The sequence below is a fragment of the Perca fluviatilis genome, chromosome 4 (assembly GCF_010015445.1).
Source record: "Perca fluviatilis chromosome 4, GENO_Pfluv_1.0, whole genome shotgun sequence".
Taxonomy (NCBI): Eukaryota; Metazoa; Chordata; class Actinopteri; order Perciformes; family Percidae; genus Perca; species Perca fluviatilis.
Window position 1 is genome coordinate 18,289,562 of NC_053115.1, and position 19,419 is coordinate 18,308,980.

At 38.9% G+C, this 19,419-nt stretch overlaps 1 protein-coding gene across 2 annotated transcripts; it reads right to left on the bottom strand.

The window, feature by feature from the left end:
* Positions 1-1,061: 1,061 nt before the first annotated feature.
* Positions 1,062-13,472, bottom strand: LOC120557882 (myosin heavy chain, fast skeletal muscle). Of its 2 annotated transcripts, none has more exons than XM_039798547.1 (41): positions 13,441-13,472; positions 13,185-13,234; positions 12,464-12,673; positions 12,123-12,266; positions 11,877-12,033; positions 11,707-11,734; positions 11,403-11,511; positions 11,182-11,274; positions 11,043-11,106; positions 10,857-10,955; positions 10,162-10,265; positions 9,926-10,064; positions 9,706-9,824; positions 9,433-9,582; positions 9,168-9,338; positions 8,772-9,078; positions 8,598-8,668; positions 8,424-8,511; positions 8,152-8,269; positions 7,930-8,053; positions 7,691-7,827; positions 7,331-7,586; positions 6,987-7,229; positions 6,733-6,909; positions 5,670-5,815; positions 5,472-5,562; positions 5,000-5,389; positions 4,795-4,921; positions 4,429-4,547; positions 4,137-4,333; positions 3,864-4,047; positions 3,613-3,778; positions 3,355-3,479; positions 2,858-3,166; positions 2,556-2,759; positions 2,341-2,466; positions 2,002-2,172; positions 1,813-1,917; positions 1,627-1,722; positions 1,328-1,459; positions 1,062-1,193 (listed from the first exon to the last, which is right to left on the bottom strand). In XM_039798547.1, exons 3-41 carry the CDS (start codon positions 12,659-12,661, stop codon positions 1,173-1,175), a joined length of 5,805 nt encoding a protein of 1,934 aa, XP_039654481.1. In that variant the 5' UTR covers positions 12,662-12,673; positions 13,185-13,234; positions 13,441-13,472; the 3' UTR covers positions 1,062-1,172. The 2 variants fall into 2 exon arrangements, with proteins under 2 accessions (XP_039654481.1, XP_039654482.1); XM_039798548.1 differs by lacking the exon at positions 13,441-13,472 and adding an exon at positions 13,305-13,329.
* Between the last annotated feature and the right edge of the window lie 5,947 nt (positions 13,473-19,419).

Below are 19,419 nucleotides of genomic sequence, written 5' to 3' on the forward strand. Positions count from 1 at the left end.
AAACTAACTTTCTGTCATATTTGCTGAAACTGACCCTATGTTCGAGTAGAACTACATGAAGCAGGTAATTTAAAAAAATCTGGCTCCTCTGTAGTGCGATTTGCAAAAATCCACTGCTCCCTGTTCAGATGCACCAATCAGGGGTGGGGTGGGGGGGTCTAACTGCATGTCAATCACTGCTCATGCACACGCATTAATTCTCCCTTGTGGGGGGAGGGGCTTAAGAGACAGTTTTGGGCTTTAGCAGAAAGGGGGGAGGGACTGAGAAGTTGTCAATGTTCACATTTTTTGGCTAAGTCCTGGATCATCACAATCCTACCTACAGCACCTTTAATGCTTTTGTATGCACTCTGGCACCTTATACATTTAACATACACTACTCCAGATTAATTCTGAATTGTGCTGTTAAAAATATTAGAAGTTTATAGTAATTAGAAGTATTGAGTAAAAACACTGCTATCATTAAACATTTATTGAATATTTATGTTAACGGTGGTGGAATGTTGTACATTGACTCAAGTACTGTAGGCCTACTTAACTACAATTTGTGTACTCGTACTTGAGTATTTTCCATATTATGCTACTTTTAATACATTTATGCTACTCTACTACATCTCAGAGGGAAATATTGTACTTTTTACTCTACTACATTTATTTGACAGCTTTAGTTACTTTTCAGATGGAGGTTATTTATACAAAATAAAAATCAACTAATAAATGATGAATTATTATAGATTAACTACTCAGGAGTATATACAGTAATTATAATGAGCTCCACCTTTACTAGCTGCAACATTAAAGTTATGAACACATCAATAATTATTTATTTATAATATATATTATCCTGAAATGGGAATATGAATGCAGGACTTTTTAGTTTTTTGTGCACCACTGTTCTATCTTGTGGCTATGTATTGTTTTGAGTTGTTTGCAGTTGTGTGTAGCACTATTGCCCAAGCAAAATTTCCCTTTAAGGACAATAAAGTATATCTTATCTTAAGCTGCACTTTTTGTGTGGTAGTAAATATGTTTGTGTTGTGCAAAGAAAGGTTTAAAGACAGTTTACTGGCAACATCATTTATTTAATATAGATCTACAATAGTTTGTGAGAGCAGTTCAATGATAAACCATATTCTATGATTTTCATTTGTGTCTCTCACAGAGGTTGCAGGTTATTCTTCAGCATCCTTTGCCTAAAATGGATAGAGAAAATGGAAAGAAGAAATAATGAATGGCAATTGGCTCATATGTAACTATTTTTTTTATAATAATATAACTGCAAAACAACATTAGCTGATGAAACCAATGCGTTTTATGAATTACTTACTTTTCCAATTTCCCGACTCTTTGCCCTCAGCTTGTTGACCTGAGATTCAGCGATGTCAGCTCTCTCCTGAGCCTCCTCCATCTCGTGCTGCACCTTCCTGTACCTGGACAGGTGAGTGTTGGCCTGCTCCTCCTATGAGGAAATTCAACACCGGAGTCAACATCCATCAAGACTGAGGACACATATATTCACTGATTCTGGTAATAACGGTTTTACATTTTACACAAAAGAAGAGCGTGGTTGTATTTTTCAGTCTTTAACTTTATATGAAACAATACAGTAACCGGTTTCTGACTCACAGCCTCCTCAGCCTGTCTCTTGTAGGCCTTCACTTTCAGCTGCAGCTTGTCCACCAGATCCTGAAGTCTGGTGATATTCTTCTTGTCCTCCTCTGTCTGCAGTTAACATGAATTCATTATTAAAATGTATTAATTTGCACCTTTGTCAGATGACTGTACCAATCAATAGGAAAAAAAAATGCCTACCTGATAGCTGAGCTCCTTCACTCTTCTCTCATATTTACGAACACCTTTGATAGCATCTCCTCCTCGTTTCTGCTCGGCTTCAACTTCAGCCTCGAGCTCACGCACCTGAAATATGAACGATGTTGTTACTTGGAGGGCAAGATTGTAATGTTAAAACAAAAGTTGATATCAGATCAAATTTGTCTTTACCCGAGCCTCCAGTTTCTGAAGCTGCTTCTTTCCGCCCTTCATGGCCAGATTCTCAGCTTCATCCAGGCGGTGCTGCAGGTCCTTCACTGTCACCTCCAGGTTCTTCTTCATCCTCTCCAAATGAGCACTGGTGTCCTGCTCCTTCTTCAGCTCTTCTGCCATCATGGCTGCCTGAAATGTTGTTAAATGTTATATTATTGAATATAAGCCTATTGCAATCAAATTTTTCATATGCTATGATAAGGTAGAGAAATGGTCGAACATACAATATTATGCACTAACATGTTATGTACTATACTTACATGCTATACTACATAGAAATGTGTAAGGATGACTCACATCGGTGATGGCCTTCTTGGCCTTTTCTTCAGCATTTCTCGCTTCCTGGACAGCATCTTCCACTTCACCCTGGATCTGGGCAAGGTCAGCCTCCAACTTCTTCTTGGTGTTGATGAGGCTGGTATTCTATTATTAAAGAGGCAAAAATGAATTTTCATGTATTGAACTATAGAAGAACAAAGTGAAAATTCCTATTTGTCAACCTTTGAGCATACCTGAGAGTGCAGCAGTCCCACACGCTCGCTGGCATCTACCAGCTCCTGTTCAGCCACTTTGCGGCCTCTCTCCGTCTGCTCCAGTGCCGATCTCAGCTCCTCGATCTCAGCCAGCATCAGGTTGTTCCTGCGCTCCACCATGGCCACCTGCTCCTTCATGTCTTCCTGGCCTCTAATGGCTTCATCAAGATGAAGTTGAGCATCCTAAATTGTAAAACATTGATAGATAAAGTATATCAGCAAACACTTTCAGCTTTTATTTGAAGAAAGATGCTCTGCCACAAATCTTTCAGTGGATTTACCTTAAGCTGTCCCTGCACGTTTCTCAGCTGTTTCTGGGCTTCGGCTGACTGGCGGTTGGCGTGGCTCAGCTGAATCTCCATCTCATTCAGGTCTCCCTCCATCTTCTTCTTGATTCTCAGGGCATCATTCCTGCTCCTGACCTCAGCATCCAAAGTGCTCTGCATGGACTCAATCACTCTCTGGCTGTTCCTCTTGATCTGCTCGATCTCCTCGTCCTTCTCTGCAAGTTTTCTGTCAATTTCACTCTTGACTTGAGTGAGCTCGAGTTGAACACGCATAATCTTGGATTCCTCATGCTCCAAGGTAGCCTGTGAACAAGTGTGATCTTTATCAACTAGAGCACAGAACAGTTCCTTCATTTTAAATAAAGAAACTGAAGCAATAAAGAAACTGAAGCTAAGTCACAGTGAAGAAAAATAGCACTGAGGTGTTAAGTCCCACACCTGTACAAGATGAGGTTCACACAGGTGTGCTCTAAAGCTCTGCTAATATTTACCTCTGCCTCCTCCAGAGCAGTCTGGATCTCTGACTTCTCACTTTCCACTGTCTTCTTTCCCTTCTCAAGCTCATGAATCGCCTTACCGGTGTCACCAAGTTGTTCAGTCAAGTCTGAGATCTCCTCTGTTGGAACAGATGTATAAAGTATACATTTCAGAATATTAAGCACCATAAGAAATAAATGAAGTAATAGAGATACTTCAGATAAACTGACTTGGTGCATATCTGTTAGGGAAAACAGAATAAATTGTCTTACGCTGCAGGTTCTTGTTCTCTCTCTTCAGGGTCTCCAGGTGGTCCAGGGCTTCTTCATAGGAGTTTTTCATTTTAAACATCTCAGTGCTTAATGACCGAGTCTCCTTCTGAGCTCCTTCAAGCTCTGCCTGGCTTTCCTCATACTTCTGTTTCCACTCTGCAAGAACCTGAACATGTAGGAAAAACAATTGAATGTTTTTTGTCACCTTACATTAACCAGTCTAAGACGTATGTTAATACAAAAAACCTAACCTTGTCAAAGTTCCTTTGCTTCTTGTCGAGGTTAGCAGCCAGAGCATTAGCTCTCTCCACATCGATCATCAGATCTTCCACTTCACCCTGCAGTCTCTGTTTTGTCTTTTCCAGAGAGGCACATTTTGCATTCACTGCCTCAATAGATTCCTCTGCATCTTGAAGACGCTGGGCAAGCTTTTTCCTAAAAAAAAACAACATACAGTTAACAGGATTTATAATGATTCACAGAATCATTGTATGTGCAAACGTGATTTCAGGACTGTTCATTACTTAGCCTCCTCCAGCTCCTCAGTGCGCTGAATGGCATCAGTCTCGTATTTTGCTCTCCACTGAGCCACCTCGCTGTTGGCCTTGGACATTGCGCGCTGCAGCTCAGATTTGGCCTCCACCTCCTCCTCATACTGCTCTCTGAGCAGGTCGCAGTCATGACGAGCTGACTGAACAGCATGAGCCAGGGCGTTCTTGGCCTATGAACCAAATTAACAACTTATTAATATTTGATACCAATCGTCTGCTAGCCTTTTCCTCTGTCATTTTACTGCTGATTTCATAGATCTGTTACCTTAACTTCCTCCTCTATGTGCCTCTTCAGCTCCTCAATCTGCTGAGTGAAAGCCTGCTTGGCTCTTGTCAGTTGAGAAACAAGAGCTTCTTTCTCCTCCAGCTGACGCGTATATTCACCTAATCAAAAATGTTAGTTGTTAATGTACATCAAAACAACATTGCAACAGTTAACGTAATAATGTATGTATGGTGTTCACATTATCATGCAAGAAAGTTTTCCTCCTGGGCCATCATGTTGAACAGAGCGGAGAAACATAAGAGGTAAAGTTTGATTTAAGTTTTTGACAAGACAATGATTTAACATATACAGAATGTATATAACAGAAGCCCAGTTTTTGAACGCCCCAAACCATGATATCCATACCATTTTCAGTTTGAAGTCTTGCTTTCTGTGCACTCTGGTCGTTTAGCTGACGAACATTTTCATCATTCTTGGATTTGAGCTCACTCAATTGATCTTCTAATGTCCTGCACAGCTTCTCAAGGTTTGTCTAGTAAAAGTAAATGTGTTAGTATAAAGATATTACCATTGTTTTTTTGCTCCTTGTAAGAAAATGTAGCTCTCTCACCTTTGATTTGGCGACAGTCTCCATATTGCTGCTGAGGTCATCGATCTCCATCTTGTATTCGCTTTTCTCTTTCTCCAGCTTCTGTTTGACTCTCTGGAGGTTGTCAATCTGTTCTCCCAGCTCTGCCACACTGTCAGCCTGCTTCTTGCGCAGAGCTGCAGCGGTGGCCTCATGCTGCAGGGTGGACTCTTCCAGGTCACGACGCAGCTTCTGAAACTCGGCCTCACGCTTCTTGTTCATCTCGATCTGAGCAGACGTTGCTCCGCCAGCTTCTTCGAGCCTCTCGCTGATCTCCTCAAGTTCCCTGGAGAGGTCAGACCTCTGCTTCTCCACCTTGGCCCGAGCAGCTCGCTCAGCCTCGATCTCTTCCTCCAACTCCTCAATACGAGCCTGAAACACACAAAGTTTAAATTAAAATCCTTCAAGATATGTGTATGTTCATATTATCCTTTACTCATACTTCAAATTGTACCTGCAGTTCCTTTATCTTTTTCTGTAGCTGGGTTCCAAGAGACTGCTCATCCTCAATCTTACCCAGGAGCTGGCTTATCTCAAAGTCCTTCCTGCAAGGGACAGAAGAAATCGGCATATTAGAGTTACGTGCTAGTAGTGCCTCTCATGAAATCATTTATTGCAACTAGGTAGACGGATGGCGTTTGTTTATTCTTACTTCTTTATTTTCTCATCAGACTGCTGCTTGTCATTCTCTAGATCCATTATGGATTCCTGGGCCAGTTTCAAATCTCCTTCAAGCTTCCTTTTCGCTCGTTCAAGATCCATACGGAGCTTCTTTTCTTGCTCCAAAGAACCTTCAAGCTAAATAGATGTTTTATAAAAAATTTAAATTATAATCCCTAAGATTTTCAGAAAACCAAACTCCATTTTTGAGTATATTTATGCAGTTGTTTTTTCAATAGCCATTTATTCTATTTACATCCAGTAATTACCCCTCTACATAGTTGTTTTTATTGTTAGTGGCAGAGTCGGCCATTCCCGCATTGGATTTAAATTGACTTCATGCACACAAGGGATTGACAGGAAACAGGTGTGCATGTAATCCAGCATAATTATATCTAGCTTCAGTGTTTACTATTCACTATTTTATCACTGTGTCAAAGCTGTTAGCATTAACTGTGGTCAATTATCAAAATGTATCTACAATTCAAGACAATGATACATTTCTCAGTGCTATGACCACGGTAGTCTATATCCACTTGCTCCGGTGCTGCAGGAAATTCTGCCAGATCCTTCCGCTTTCTTTGTGTTGGAATAAACAACCGGTCGATTTATGAGGACCATGGTTGACTGCTCCTCAGATCTCTGTATGGTAAATTGGGACAGGTAGCTAGACTATCTGTCCAATCTGAGTTTTCTCTAGCATGACTAAAACAACTTTTGAACATACACGTTCCACCAAAACAAGTTCCTTCCCGAGGATAATTTGCAGCGGCTCCATGCGGCGCGCCGCCCCTGAAGATTGTGATTGGTTTAAAGAAATGCCAATAAACCAGAGCATGTTTTTCTCCCATCCTGGAATGCTGTGTGGACTAGCCATACCCTCCTTTGCAGTGCTGTGGAGGAAGGTCTGGCAATGCAAGACTATGGCCACGGTAACCACAGGTGTCACCAAATTAACCAGGACTGAAATCATAGGATTACCAAATTTAAAATAGAGATCTTTGCTGTTTTATAAGCAAGTTCAGCTTTTGCTTTTAAATGTAGATGTTACTTACATCGTCCACTTGCTGCTCCAGCTTGACTTTAGCCTTCGACAGAGTGTTGACTTTGTCTTCCTCTGCCTGCAGATCATCAAGGGTCTGCTGATGGGCCTCTTGGAGGGCTTTCTTCTCTTTGGTCAACTTAGCAATGGTCTCATCTTGAGATGACATTTCCTCCACCAGGTTTTTAACCTGTATTCACAATATTGTAAAAATAAGTTTAGTGTTCTGCAAAGAGCAGACTTCAATGCCTAAGGGAAGATACCAACCTTGTTCTCAGTGGCATGTTTCTCCTTTTCCACTTTGGCCAGGGTGAGCTCCAAGTCATCGATGTCTTTCTTCAACTCAGAGCACTCGTCCTCCAGCTTCCTCTTCTTTGCAGTCAGTTCAGCATTCATTTCCTCCTCATCCTCCAGTCTCTCAGAGGTGTCTTTGAGTTTGGACTCAAGCTGGATTTTTGCTTTAATGAGCCCCTCACACCTTTCCTCTGCATCACTGAGGTTTTCAGTTTCCTTAAAAGTCAATGCAAACAGGTTCATTGCCAAATCAGTAATTTGACGTAGGATATTTAGTATAGGCATACATGCATATGCGGTGTGATGATCCAACTTACAGCCTGCACTTGCAACAACAGGTCATTCTTCTCCTGCAGCAGAGAAACCATCTTCTCCTCCAGTTCTTTCTTCTTAGCCAGAGTCTTTGTCAGATCTTCTTTCATCTTTCCAAAGTCCTCTTTCATTTGGGCCATCTCTTTTTCAGTCTCTGCACTCTTCAGCAGAGGCTTAATCTTGAAGTACAGCTTCATCCATGGCCAGGTTTTGACATTCATGAATGAGCGGATGTTGTACTGGATGGAGAAAATGGCCTCTCTGACAATGACAAAGAAAAAATGTAGTTAGAAAATTTTGAAAAGTTGCAGACTTTAAAAACATGCTTTCAAATTTAAAACATTTATAACAGGCAGACACATTACCTCCTCTCCATCATCTTGACGAACTCTCTCCTCATGAGGAAACCTCTGCAGAGAGCCTGAGTCATTGTGACCAGTGTAGCAAGTTTATCATCTCTCATCTCCTCCAGAACTCCCAGCAGACCGGCTTTGAAGAACACCTAAGAGTCAATGATTCTAATTATTTTTAAGTAATTAAATATTGATGATAGTTAATCTTATACCTCTGAACAGCCATGTCCAGGGAAGCATTTCAACTTTACCTTGGTGTGGCCAAACTTGTACTGAGTTTGGTCCACGTCGATGGATCCCAGCAGTTTCTCTGAGGCCTTCTTGTTGTCAATGAATTGGCCTTCTGGGATGACACTGGCATTCAATACTTTATATCTAAAAGTAAAGATTTAATTCAGTTAGACACACTAGCTTAAAGATAATAAACCGTAATAAGCGCTTTCCAATGACTGTTAAGGTTATATTTCTGCTACCTCTGCTTGAAGTCACCGTAGAGGATTCTGCTGGGGAAACCTTTCCTGCAGATCCTGATACCTTCCAGCACACCGTTACACCTCAGCTGGTGGATGACCAGGAAGTTCTGCATGAGACCTATGATATATCATTTAGTATTTGTTATTAATTAGTTACTGTACAATAAATGATCAAATCACATGATACAATTTCTTTGACTTGCTTTTTTCTTAAATTCCTATAACCTATTAACTTTATGAATTAAATCAACATTGACACAAAGAGCACATACCTGGTGTCTTTGATTCATTGGGAATCAGGCAGCGCACAAAATGAGGATGTGTGCTCCTCAAATTTGTCATCAGCTTGCCCAAATTCTCCTGAAGAATTAAAAGGACATTACATTGGCAAAATGCACTAAATTAGTGCCATGAAGTACATAGTAAGTCATTCTTTCATATCTTACCCTGAACAATGCAGACACAGTCTGGAAGGAACCACCTTTCTTCTTGCCACCTTTCTTTGAGGCACCTTCAGCTGTTAGTAGAACAACAATTACATTAAATGATTATATTCAACACAGGTGAAACATTTGCATTTGTTTATCTCTCATAATGTAGAGACAGGTAACAGCATGTACCTTCTGTTGAGGCATGTGATGCATAGAGGTGAGCCAACAGTTTGGTTGCAGACTTCTGGTAGAGCTGAACCACTGAGTCATTCAGGGGGTCTTTGTTTTTGTCGAGCCACCCGTTGATGTTATAATCAACAGTGCCGGCATAGTGCACCAGAGCAAAGTGAGCCTCAGCTTTCCCTTTGGCAGGCTTTGGCTTTTCAAAAGCCTTGGTTTTACCAAGATGCTGGTCATACAGTTTGTTCTTGAAGGTGACGTCTGATGCCTTGGGGAACATGCACTCCTCTTCAAGGATGGAGAAGATGCCCATTGGCTGCCACGATGAAAAGATTTTTTAAGACAAAAGCTTCAAAAGTCATCAGATAGTTTTCGGTTTTTATGAATATACCGCATGTCGCTCACCTTCTCAATCAGCTCAATGCAGGCAGCCAGGTCCATACCAAAATCAATGAACTCCCATTGAATTCCCTCTTTCTTGTACTCTTCTTGCTCCAGGACAAACATGTGGTGGTTGAAAAACTGTTGCAGTTTTTCATTGGTGAAGTTGATGCACAGCTGCTCCAAGCTGTTAAACTGATTAATTTGTAACAAGCCAAAATTACTTCCTGTGCAACAAAATCATTGTCATCAAAAAAAAAGAAAAAAGAAATTGCGTCATCAAACTTACATCAAAAATTTCAAATCCAGCAATATCCAGGACACCGATGAAGAACTGTCTTGCCTGCTTGGTATCCAGCATCTCATTAATTCTGACGACCATCCACAAGAACATTTTCTCATAGACAGACTTGCAGAGAGCCGAGACGGAATTGTTGACCTGATTTTACAGATACAACAATGATAAACCATTAATAAGGATGTTGCAAGAATGAACAATAAAACTATTCAAAGTTTTCAGGGCTTAAAGAGGCTACTGCAGGACTTTATATGAACATTTCACCTGAGGCACAGTCTGGCCCTTAGTCACAAACTCATTTCCAACTTTCACCCTTGGGTAGCACAGTGCCTTCAGTAAATCAGCTGAGTTCAGGCCCATGAGGTAGGAAATTTTATCGGCAACTAAAAAGAAGAGAAAACTGAGAGATAAGATGCCATTTTTACAGAGAATACAAAAGATTTTAACTCATAATTTTTCACTCGTTTTCAAAAGTGCAACTGACCCTCATTGCCATCGGGCTCAGCCTGCTCTTCACGCTGCTTCTGCTTGAACTTCATTGCTCCATGATGCATCACAGCTCCAGTCAGCTTGTAAATGCTCGCCTTCTCTTCAGCAGTGAAGCCCAGGATGTCGATGGCAGTCTGTGAGCATTCAAAGAAAGGTAATAAGTTCTGCATTTACAATTCTAAATGCATACAGCTTTTTTGGGGGTGTGGCTGGATATCATAATTTTCTTACGTCAGTGGCTATGAACTCCTCAACATCATCGATACTCTTGACAGTGATTTCACCCTGACTGATCATGGGATAGTCATACGGATTGGTGGTGATGAGGAGAGCCTCTGAAAAAATAAAGCACTTCTGTCAGGTCCATTAAGTCAAGTACACATGACAATAAAAATGATTTAGGAAATTTTGATTGAATAAATTGCATTTCAGTTAATAAATTCTGAATTAAATTTTGGCGGTATGGCTCTGTTCAGGGAGTCCTCTGACCTTTCATGAGCACCATGAAATAGCAGAGAGTCAGTGGACAGCAGCAGCATTAGGGAACGCTCACACAGTTTAGGACTGTGAGAGCTGAACTATTCCCCCACATGAACAGAGCAGCAACGAAGACATAGTAGCAAATGCCACGCTATACACGACAAGGAGGAGCCGGGGAGGTGGCGGGCGGCAGAGAAGCGAGCAGCATGCAGGTAGGAGCAAACAGTCTGCTTTAAATAGGGCGCCCTGTCTTGAGCGTAGCCATTAAGCAGCGAGGGGTGTTGACCAGCTGATGCGCTAATCCAGATCAGCTGATGCAGCTCAGCAGGAGCAGATCAGCTGATGAGACCGTATTGTTGGCCAATAGCGTTAGTGTGGTTAAATGTAAGCCTATACACTATACAGCAGATAATTAATGGCCTTTAAAAATAAAAAAAATCTCTCACCTATCAGCTCAGGTTTGTGGCCTGTCATGAGCTGATAGAAGATGTGGTAGCTCCTCTCAGCAGACAGCTGGAACGTCACCCGAGACTTCTCCAGCAGATCTGTCCATCACACAGTTAGAAAACCAGTCACTTCTGTTCAATGAGCTGAACAAAAACAAGCTATCTGCTTTATTATTTTTCCCTTACATGTTTCAATGTCTGCTGAGGCCAGCTTCCCAGTTGTACCAAAATGGATTCTGATGAATTTACCCTATTCAAAAGAGGACTGTAAATTAGAATAGTTACTTCTTGCATTTTGATATTGTTTAAAAAGACAAACACTTACAAAGCGGGATGAGTTGTCATTCCTCACAGTTTTGGCATTACCATATGCCTCCAGCAGGGGATTGGCTGCAATGATTTGATCTTCCAGCGACCCCTTCATTCAGAAATGAGTCAGGGGAACACAAAAATTCATGCTTCATACCTGATGGTCCAAGATCACATTCAATATGTCTATGTCAGCTTTGATAACACTTTTCCCTGAAAACAGATGTGTTTATTTACCTGAATTTTCCCAGTCTGCTCCTGTTTCTTTGGTCCAGCCACTGCGATTGTCGCAAAGTACTGGATGACACGTTTGGTGTTGACAGTCTTTCCTGCACCGGATTCTCCACTTTGAGAATAAAAACATCTCATTTAGCACCAGAAACTTTTTTTTTTTTTTTAGGCAAGCTGAACCATCATTAAACAAACTTCCAGTCAATATTACTGTATGTTGTTAATGTTATAAAATATAATGTAATGAGACTTGTCTGATCTCAGGATCACTGTTTGTCAGATCAGTGATTTATAAAATTAGCAAACTTACGTGATAAGGATAGACTGATTCTCACGGTCTGTTAAAAGAACAACAACATGTTTTCAGATTATTTACATAATTGGAAAGTTTCAAATCTGTTTTGTGTACATTACATATTTATTTTTATTTATGGTTTTCTATTGAAAACATGCAAAGTTTTCGGCAAACTTCTCACATACCAGTGAGCATGAACTGGTAGGCGTTATCAGAGATGGAGAAGATGTGGGGTGGAGCCTCAATCCTCTTTTTGCCTCTGTATCCTGAGACAACCACTGAGTCGTACACTGGGAGCCACTTGTAGGGGTTCACAGTGACGCAGAACAGCCCTGAGTAGGTCTGTGGAGACATAGAGGATTTTTACTGATATACTGTATGTCTTCCTGTACTCATTGTTTCATCTGATGTGATGATCGGGTCAAACTCACGTAGATCATCCATGCTGCATAACGCTCTTTGAGGTTATACAGCACAGAAGGCTCACTGAGGTGGGTCATCATGGCCATGTCCTCAATCTTATCGTACTTTGGAGGGTTCATGGGGAAGATGGCATCGTCTTTCACGGTGAGTGTCTGTTACAGGGACAGAAAACAACACAGGACTTCAGTTTTGACAATAGACTGGTGATGTTGTGAGCTTTTCATTACTATTTGTATTACAGACAGAAGTTAGGATTTATAACACCACAAATATTTTTACCTTTTACTTTAGGGTTCACACACAGGAGCACACAGGATGTCACACTTTATTCCACTGCCAACATGCTCACCTTTCCACAGAGGGTCTCCACGGTGGCTTTGCCGCCCTCTTTCTTAATAAGTTTCCCCTTCAGGTACATCTCTGTGGGCTCGCTCACAAAGTATGCAGTTTTAGCATCAAAAGGAGTGTTTTGAGCTTCAATTCTCTCTCGTTCTGGCTTCCGGAGGTAAATGGCCGCCGGGCCAAAACATTCCATTTCTCCGTCCATGGTGACCCTTTACTGCAAGTAAGCAAAAACAGTATTTGTGTCAGACATTATTTCTTCTCATGATGGGACTTCACTTATAAACAAGCAGTTAACGTTGTATGTAATGCAATATAGTATAGTCATTTTTACTTATTTTTGTTTCATGAAAAATGAAGAAGTTAAACACAAAAACTAAGTTTACAGTTTGTATCAACAGAGTGACATCACTGTACATTTTTCATTAATTGTGTCTTTGTTATTGTTGTTGATGCCATGACTTGTTACATGCGCTACTAAATCCTTGTTTAAAAGTATCATACACTTTGTCATAAAAGGTAAACAGCAATAACACAAAAAAAAGTGACAATTTATATTTTCTATGTAATGATGCAGACATTATTGGAGTAAGATGCACAGAATTAGCTATGCCAATTGATTTGTCACAGATTCCACACAAGGTTAAGGTTTAATGAACATACATAGTCCGTACTCTATAGCTATTGATTAAAAATGTCTTTAGAGAAAATGAAAATGAATTAATTACCTTGCTCCCTCCCCTCAGATGAAAGAAATATTGATGGTCTAATGAGGGTTCTGAAGAAAGATACAAATATTTTCAATTAATAACTGTAATTAAACTATTTCGTATTAAAAATGAACTTACTGTACACTGAGGTCCTGGCACAAACACGACAGTTCTGTATTCACTTTGTGGTGTCTGGTAATAAGTGGTCATGCCCTGCATTGTTCATTAAGCTGCTGGTTTTCCTCCTGCTAATAAAAGACTGCAACACACTCACCTTGACTTGCGTCTGTCTGTCCTTGGGGGCGTCCAGCCTCCCTTCTTATATAGAGAGATCAGTGTTCACTCATCAGAAATGACTTGCTTTATTTGGTCATGTATGCTCTCGTGCTTGAGTATTTTCTGCCTCTTATATGATCTCAGGCATCTTATGTCATGGAACAACACAAACAGTTTATCATAGATTTAACTCTTCTCACTTTTCCTCTCAGAGTCACTGGTTTAAAGAGTGAAAAGTGATAACAATTTAAATGAGAAATATATTCAATGATTGTTCTTGGAAATGATTGTGATTAGTTACAGTGTATGCATTATAAATGGCTCATTATTGTTGTCAGCACCAGATTAACTAAAAAGTGTTATAATATATCATAAGAGTCAATCAGGATCATTTGTTTCAAATAGAACCCACAATGTCCTTCAGGGCTAAAGTTTATGGACGAGAGAGAGAATGTTTGTCTCATTGTAAACTGTTTTACAAGAAGAGAAATGGTGCCTCACAATAGGCACAGTAAAACTAGAGACTGAATTTAAAAGTGTAGACAAACATCAAGACACTTATAATGCAGCATTTTTTAACCTTGTGTAAATATTGTTCTGGCAGGCGTATCAGTTACTGAAGTTCAGACATTGTTTTGGCCTTACAATAATCTCCTTAATGCACCTTGGCACTGCAGAGGATCCTACTTTAGCTGTGGAGAAGCTCTCATATGTCACTGGTATTCTGTTGCAGAAGCCTTGCAAGTCTTTCCCGTGACAAAGAAGCACAATTGGGCCAACAGTTGCTAATCTAAGAACCTGTGAAAATGATGATACCTCATGATAGCAGTAACACTTGCAGAGGTCTGCGCTTTATCAAATCCCAAACTTAATTAGATTTGTTCGGTAGGGAGGAAGGACAATAGGAAGAAGAATAATACTCATGTTTATAGTGCTTTATTTTCCTCTGTTGTTTAATCAATCCATCCAAAGTTAGTTATGTATAAACATGACATATGCATCCTGTGAAAGATAACTTGTCAAACAAATGGTGATGGCATTTGCTTTGCAGTTCCTTTGATACAAAATCCCCATTGTCACCACATCTTAACAAAACTGCAAATAAAAATTTTGCTGGCAACGCTTTACTTCAAGTATTTCACATTCATGAGCAGAATATACACATTTAATAAATTATTTATAACAAACGACGTGTGTAATGTAGTTTTACACGCAAGTGTTACATTAATAGTTAATGTATTTATTTATTTGTCAACAACTATATGAGTGGAGGCTGGTGTATAAACAATTAATTGATGGCAATATAGTATAAACAGTTGTAATGATATAAACAAAACAAAATTTTTTAGCAGATATTTTTTTAACTGGTCTAAGAAAAGCAGTCCTGTTTTTAGACTAATGATATATTGAACTTGTGCAATTACTGAGGAATGATTTAGGCTCTGCAGTCTTTTATTGGCCCGATTATATAGTGCACAAAGGAACAGAGAGGGGATGATTGCAGTTCTATTTTTGAACTTATTACTTTCAAGCAAGTCTTTAGTCTGAGTTATTTCAATTTGTATGAAATTATGTCACAAATAAACTTGAACAAATAAACATGAACTTCATACTGTCTGGAAAGTGAAGGGAGCCTGGATGGAGCCTGAGCTATTTATTTTTGATTTGGGTCATGTAATGGAAGGAGATCACTTTTACACTCTCTAGTATACATGACTTAAAGGGAGCGGTCTGGAGGGAAAACATTGTCAAGTTTCCATTAATCTCTTACTGACATGCTCTAACACAGTCAGAGGCTTCATTTTTACTATTTTTGACCCACAATTGACCCTAAAATCTCCAGCTACTCTTGTGAACCTGCAGGAGGACAAATATTTAGCTATATACTGGCTCAGATGTCTGACTTTTGGGTGGGGTGTGATGAGGGTGTGATGATACTCGAGCTCAGGCGGGTGACAGACACGTTCATCCAAAATGTTGTCGTCTGGCTGGGTCAAAGGGCTTCAGCTTTCTAGGACTGTCTCTGAAATCTGATAGCATGAACATCATCACTCAGTTGGTGCCACAGCACACAGAGAGGTATTAGAATATTGTAACATGCTCATTATTTTGGACTAAATTTATTTATTTTGAAATACATAAACACAGAGTTTGACTTACGCAGTAATCTGTGGGGTGTTTTTCAACTGATTATGATTCAAAATACAATACCAGTGTTTACAAACAGTAGTGATGTAAACAGAACGACTGTACTAAATTAATGTAATGTTTCGTTTAGTTAGATTGGCCACCATCATTAACCCTTGTGTATTTTCTAACATGGTCATATTTGTATGTTTAGCTTGTGTAAATGAATTGCTTACATGTATTTGTTTTTGCAAACTCGCTAGCCTAAACATTTTTTTTAATTAAACTGAATTTAATTTACATTTAGTTTATATTATCGATTATCGATTGGTTAAAGATCAGCACGCTAATGGAAATAAGTGATTAAACTGCAAATTAAGTTAAAAGGAGACAAACTCCCAAACATGTTAATTCAAACTGAATTTGATCAAAACTGATGATTATTTCTTTTCTTTTCTTTTTTTTTAATTTATTTATTATTGTTTAATACAACAAAATTTTGTCACTTTCATTTGTTTTTATCATTTAGCAGGAATACATTTTACTGAAAACCCTCTTCAGAAGAGTTTCAGATTAGCAGTAAACATTTCAGTGGCCTGCTAGAGCAGAAAAGGTCACAAACCTAACAATTAATTAATCTATAGCACAAGAGGAACAACTTCAAATCAACACATTTGAGTCACCTCACTCTTACACTTTATTTATTTTTTACAATTTAATCATAGTGTTTCCAGTTTGACCCTCCTGAGCTTTACAGCTTGCTCACATAAACAATGAAATTCAAATGGCTACTGAAAGATTATTCTGTTTTTAACAAATTACTTTTGTCCCTTACTTACATTATCCTGATACATTTGATGAACAAATGTAAATGTTTGTATCTAATATATTTTGTGTCACTTTCAACCTTCATATTTTCCATCATATCAGATTAGACCTCTGCATTTCTGACAGTTTAACCAGTCAGTAGGGGGGAGGTCAGGAGTTGACCTTCTCATCTCCCCTCTGTGCTGCTAGGGTCAAAGGTTTACAGGTTTTCTGTTGACAACTCAACTGTCAGTATAACACATGAGAAATGGTTTTGACCCCACTTATATCCCTTATTCCACTGGCTCTCGTGACTCGGCTGGTGGCTTCAGAAGTCCTACAGTACATGTTGTGCTTCACAAAGTGTTTTATTTGTCAGTAAACTCTATTAATGTTGATTATAGCTCTGTTGTCCATGTGGAATCTTCAGTGAACAGGTGATAAGATTTACTTCTGCAGGTTTTCCGAGACAGGCACTTGTGTTGTCTCAAGGGGACAGATGTATTTATAAACCCTTTCTTTAAATGGACTCGTTGTACTGTGTGTCATGACAGATGAACTGAAGACAAGTTCAGGCTTGTAGCTTGACCTTCCCTTAAGGCAAGTGTTTGTTCCCCATTCGTGGCAAGAAGGGGATCATGTTATATGATGTGTAGTAGTTTGCATTCTTTCCTTGTTGAAAGATGACACTGAACTGGCAAAGAAAGGGAGGGGGCATTACAAGCTAAATACTGAGGACTTCACACCCTTATAAAGAGGCCTATATAGTCAATAAAAATGTGTAACTTGATCACTTATGCTCCCGGGTGTGCTTATTTGGAAGAAATACAAATATAGCTGTCTCCTCAGCACTGTTCTCAGAGCTCAACCATTTGTCACTGCCTCAAGTCTTATTGGGGATCAACCTTTAATATAAAACGCTCACTTCCAGTGTGGTCTTAGTCTTAAATATAACAAACTACTGATGCTTTTATTAATATATCATAGTCATAAGACTTTAAATTGTATTGTGTTTATTCAGTGTGTTTCAGATCTTACTGAATTAGCTTTTTGCAGCAGCAAATGCTTGCACTGATCCCAGAAAAATCAACACAATTTTAAAGGATAGGTAAATAATAAGACAGAAAAATCAACCACTTTTGTCCAGTTTCTATAATTGTTCAACAAGCTTTAGGTCTCAAATAAAAGTAATAATAGAATGAGGAATGACACAGTATAAAAAGTAGTAAAAGGTCCTTAATTGATGGTGATAAACTCATCTATGAGGGCAGATGTAGTTTCATACAATATCGATACATAACATGAAAAAGTGAATGTCCAAAAAAATCTATCCAGATTTGTTTTTTGTAGATAAATGTGGAATGTATGTATGTATGTATGTGTATGTGTGTGTGTGTGTTTGGAATGTATTCCTGGCTAATTAAGTGATTTATATTAAAGGTACTTCATCACCCTGTAAATGCAGTATTACCATACAGAAGTCTTGCTCACTGCAGATTTGTCCACAATGCAACAATATAACCAGATATATAAAATAAGTAGTTACTTGTATAAAAGGTATAGCAAAATATCTGATCGTAGACAAATATATATATATCTCCTCATGGTGTATATTATCATGTTCCCTATCTTAAATTCATCTGGGTTCTTTCCTCCCAAGTTTAATTCTTATCATTTTACCCATCTGTCCTTTTGCTAAAGTTCACTCTTCACAAAACCAGTTCTAAACAACAGGATTTCAGAAGTAAAATATATGTATGACTGAGATACATTTTAATACAAGGCCATACTCATAGACTGTAAAAAATAAGGCCAAACTTTGAAATACCTGTAGTATGTGTTAACCAGATTCTTTCTGTCAATTATTATTATCTTTTACTTTATCTTCTAAAACCTACTAGTACTAGAATATTCATTCATCCTGTCTGTATAGTATTTTGCTTATGATGCATACTAAGTTTTTAGGTCAGAATACTGGTCAAGCTTCAAGTAAGGTTGTAATTTTATTATCAGCTATAGAGCAAAATGCTTTATTTCTTTATGTTTGCTTTTTATCTATATTCTCTAAAGATTTGTCACCAATAAATCGATTTATAATGTTAACCTACAGCAAGCAGAGACATTACAGCACACACACACACACACACACACACACACACACACACACACACACACACACACACACACACACACACACACACACACACACACACACACACACACACACTGATGTATCACTGTGTCTTGAGGTTCACTAATAGGTCTATTTTCATCACAACTTGACATTGTGCAACATGTGTTTTGAATCACATAAAAAACTGTAAGGTCACACTGGACTGTCAGTAACATTATCACCATGAGGCAAAGATTTGCAGTTGTCGTAACCTGGAGAACTTTTGTGATAACTGGCGACAGTTGACAACATGGTTATTTTAAAGATGAAGCTACATATGCTGCTGCTTAAACACAAATACACCACTCAAAATCTGTTTATTTCTAGTGCTACTATTAGTAATTAGATGTATGTTCTCCTGATAAAAGTTTATTGATTTGTCTGTTTTCAAATAATGATCAATAATTGTCTTCAGTTGTAGCTCATGGCATCTATCTTGATTTTGTGAAGGTGCACTAACTTGCTATGGTAAAGGAATCTATGCATGTAGTTGGTGAATTAATGACGTGAAATAGTTTTTTTTTTGTGTAATGACACTATGCAGTATATTTTAAATAATCCAGAACAGTTTTCAGATAAATCCTCAGAGTTAAGACACTGCCTGATTAGTGTGAAGATATTGTCAGTTCTCTGTCTATTTTCAAAGTGTATGACCTTACATTTAAACTTTCTGCTTGTAATGTTTTGTGAATAAATAACTCCATACAACCCTTGACTTAAAGGGATACTTTGTCAATTTCAATCCTGCTCTGTGTCATCTTTGCGTGGGCATGTGTGTTTTGATTAAAGTTGCAGTAGGTAAGCCTTATAAAACTAACTTTCTGTCATATTTGCTGACCCTATGTTTGAGTAGAACTACATGAAGCAGGT

What these genes read in the sequence shown, in the direction of transcription:
- LOC120557882 (XM_039798547.1), bottom strand. Translation starts at nt 12,661, where the DNA reads ATGGACGGAGAAATGGAATGTTTTGGCCCGGCGGCCATTTACCTCCGG. An exon ending in AGCAAAGGAACTTTGACAAG is followed by an intron (nt 3,779 to 3,863) that starts GTTAGGTTTTTT and finishes CTACATGTTCAG; the next exon opens with GTTCTTGCAGAGTGGAAACA. An exon ending in AGAGACAGGCTGAGGAGGCT is followed by an intron (nt 1,460 to 1,626) that starts GTGAGTCAGAAA and finishes ATTTCCTCATAG; the next exon opens with GAGGAGCAGGCCAACACTCA.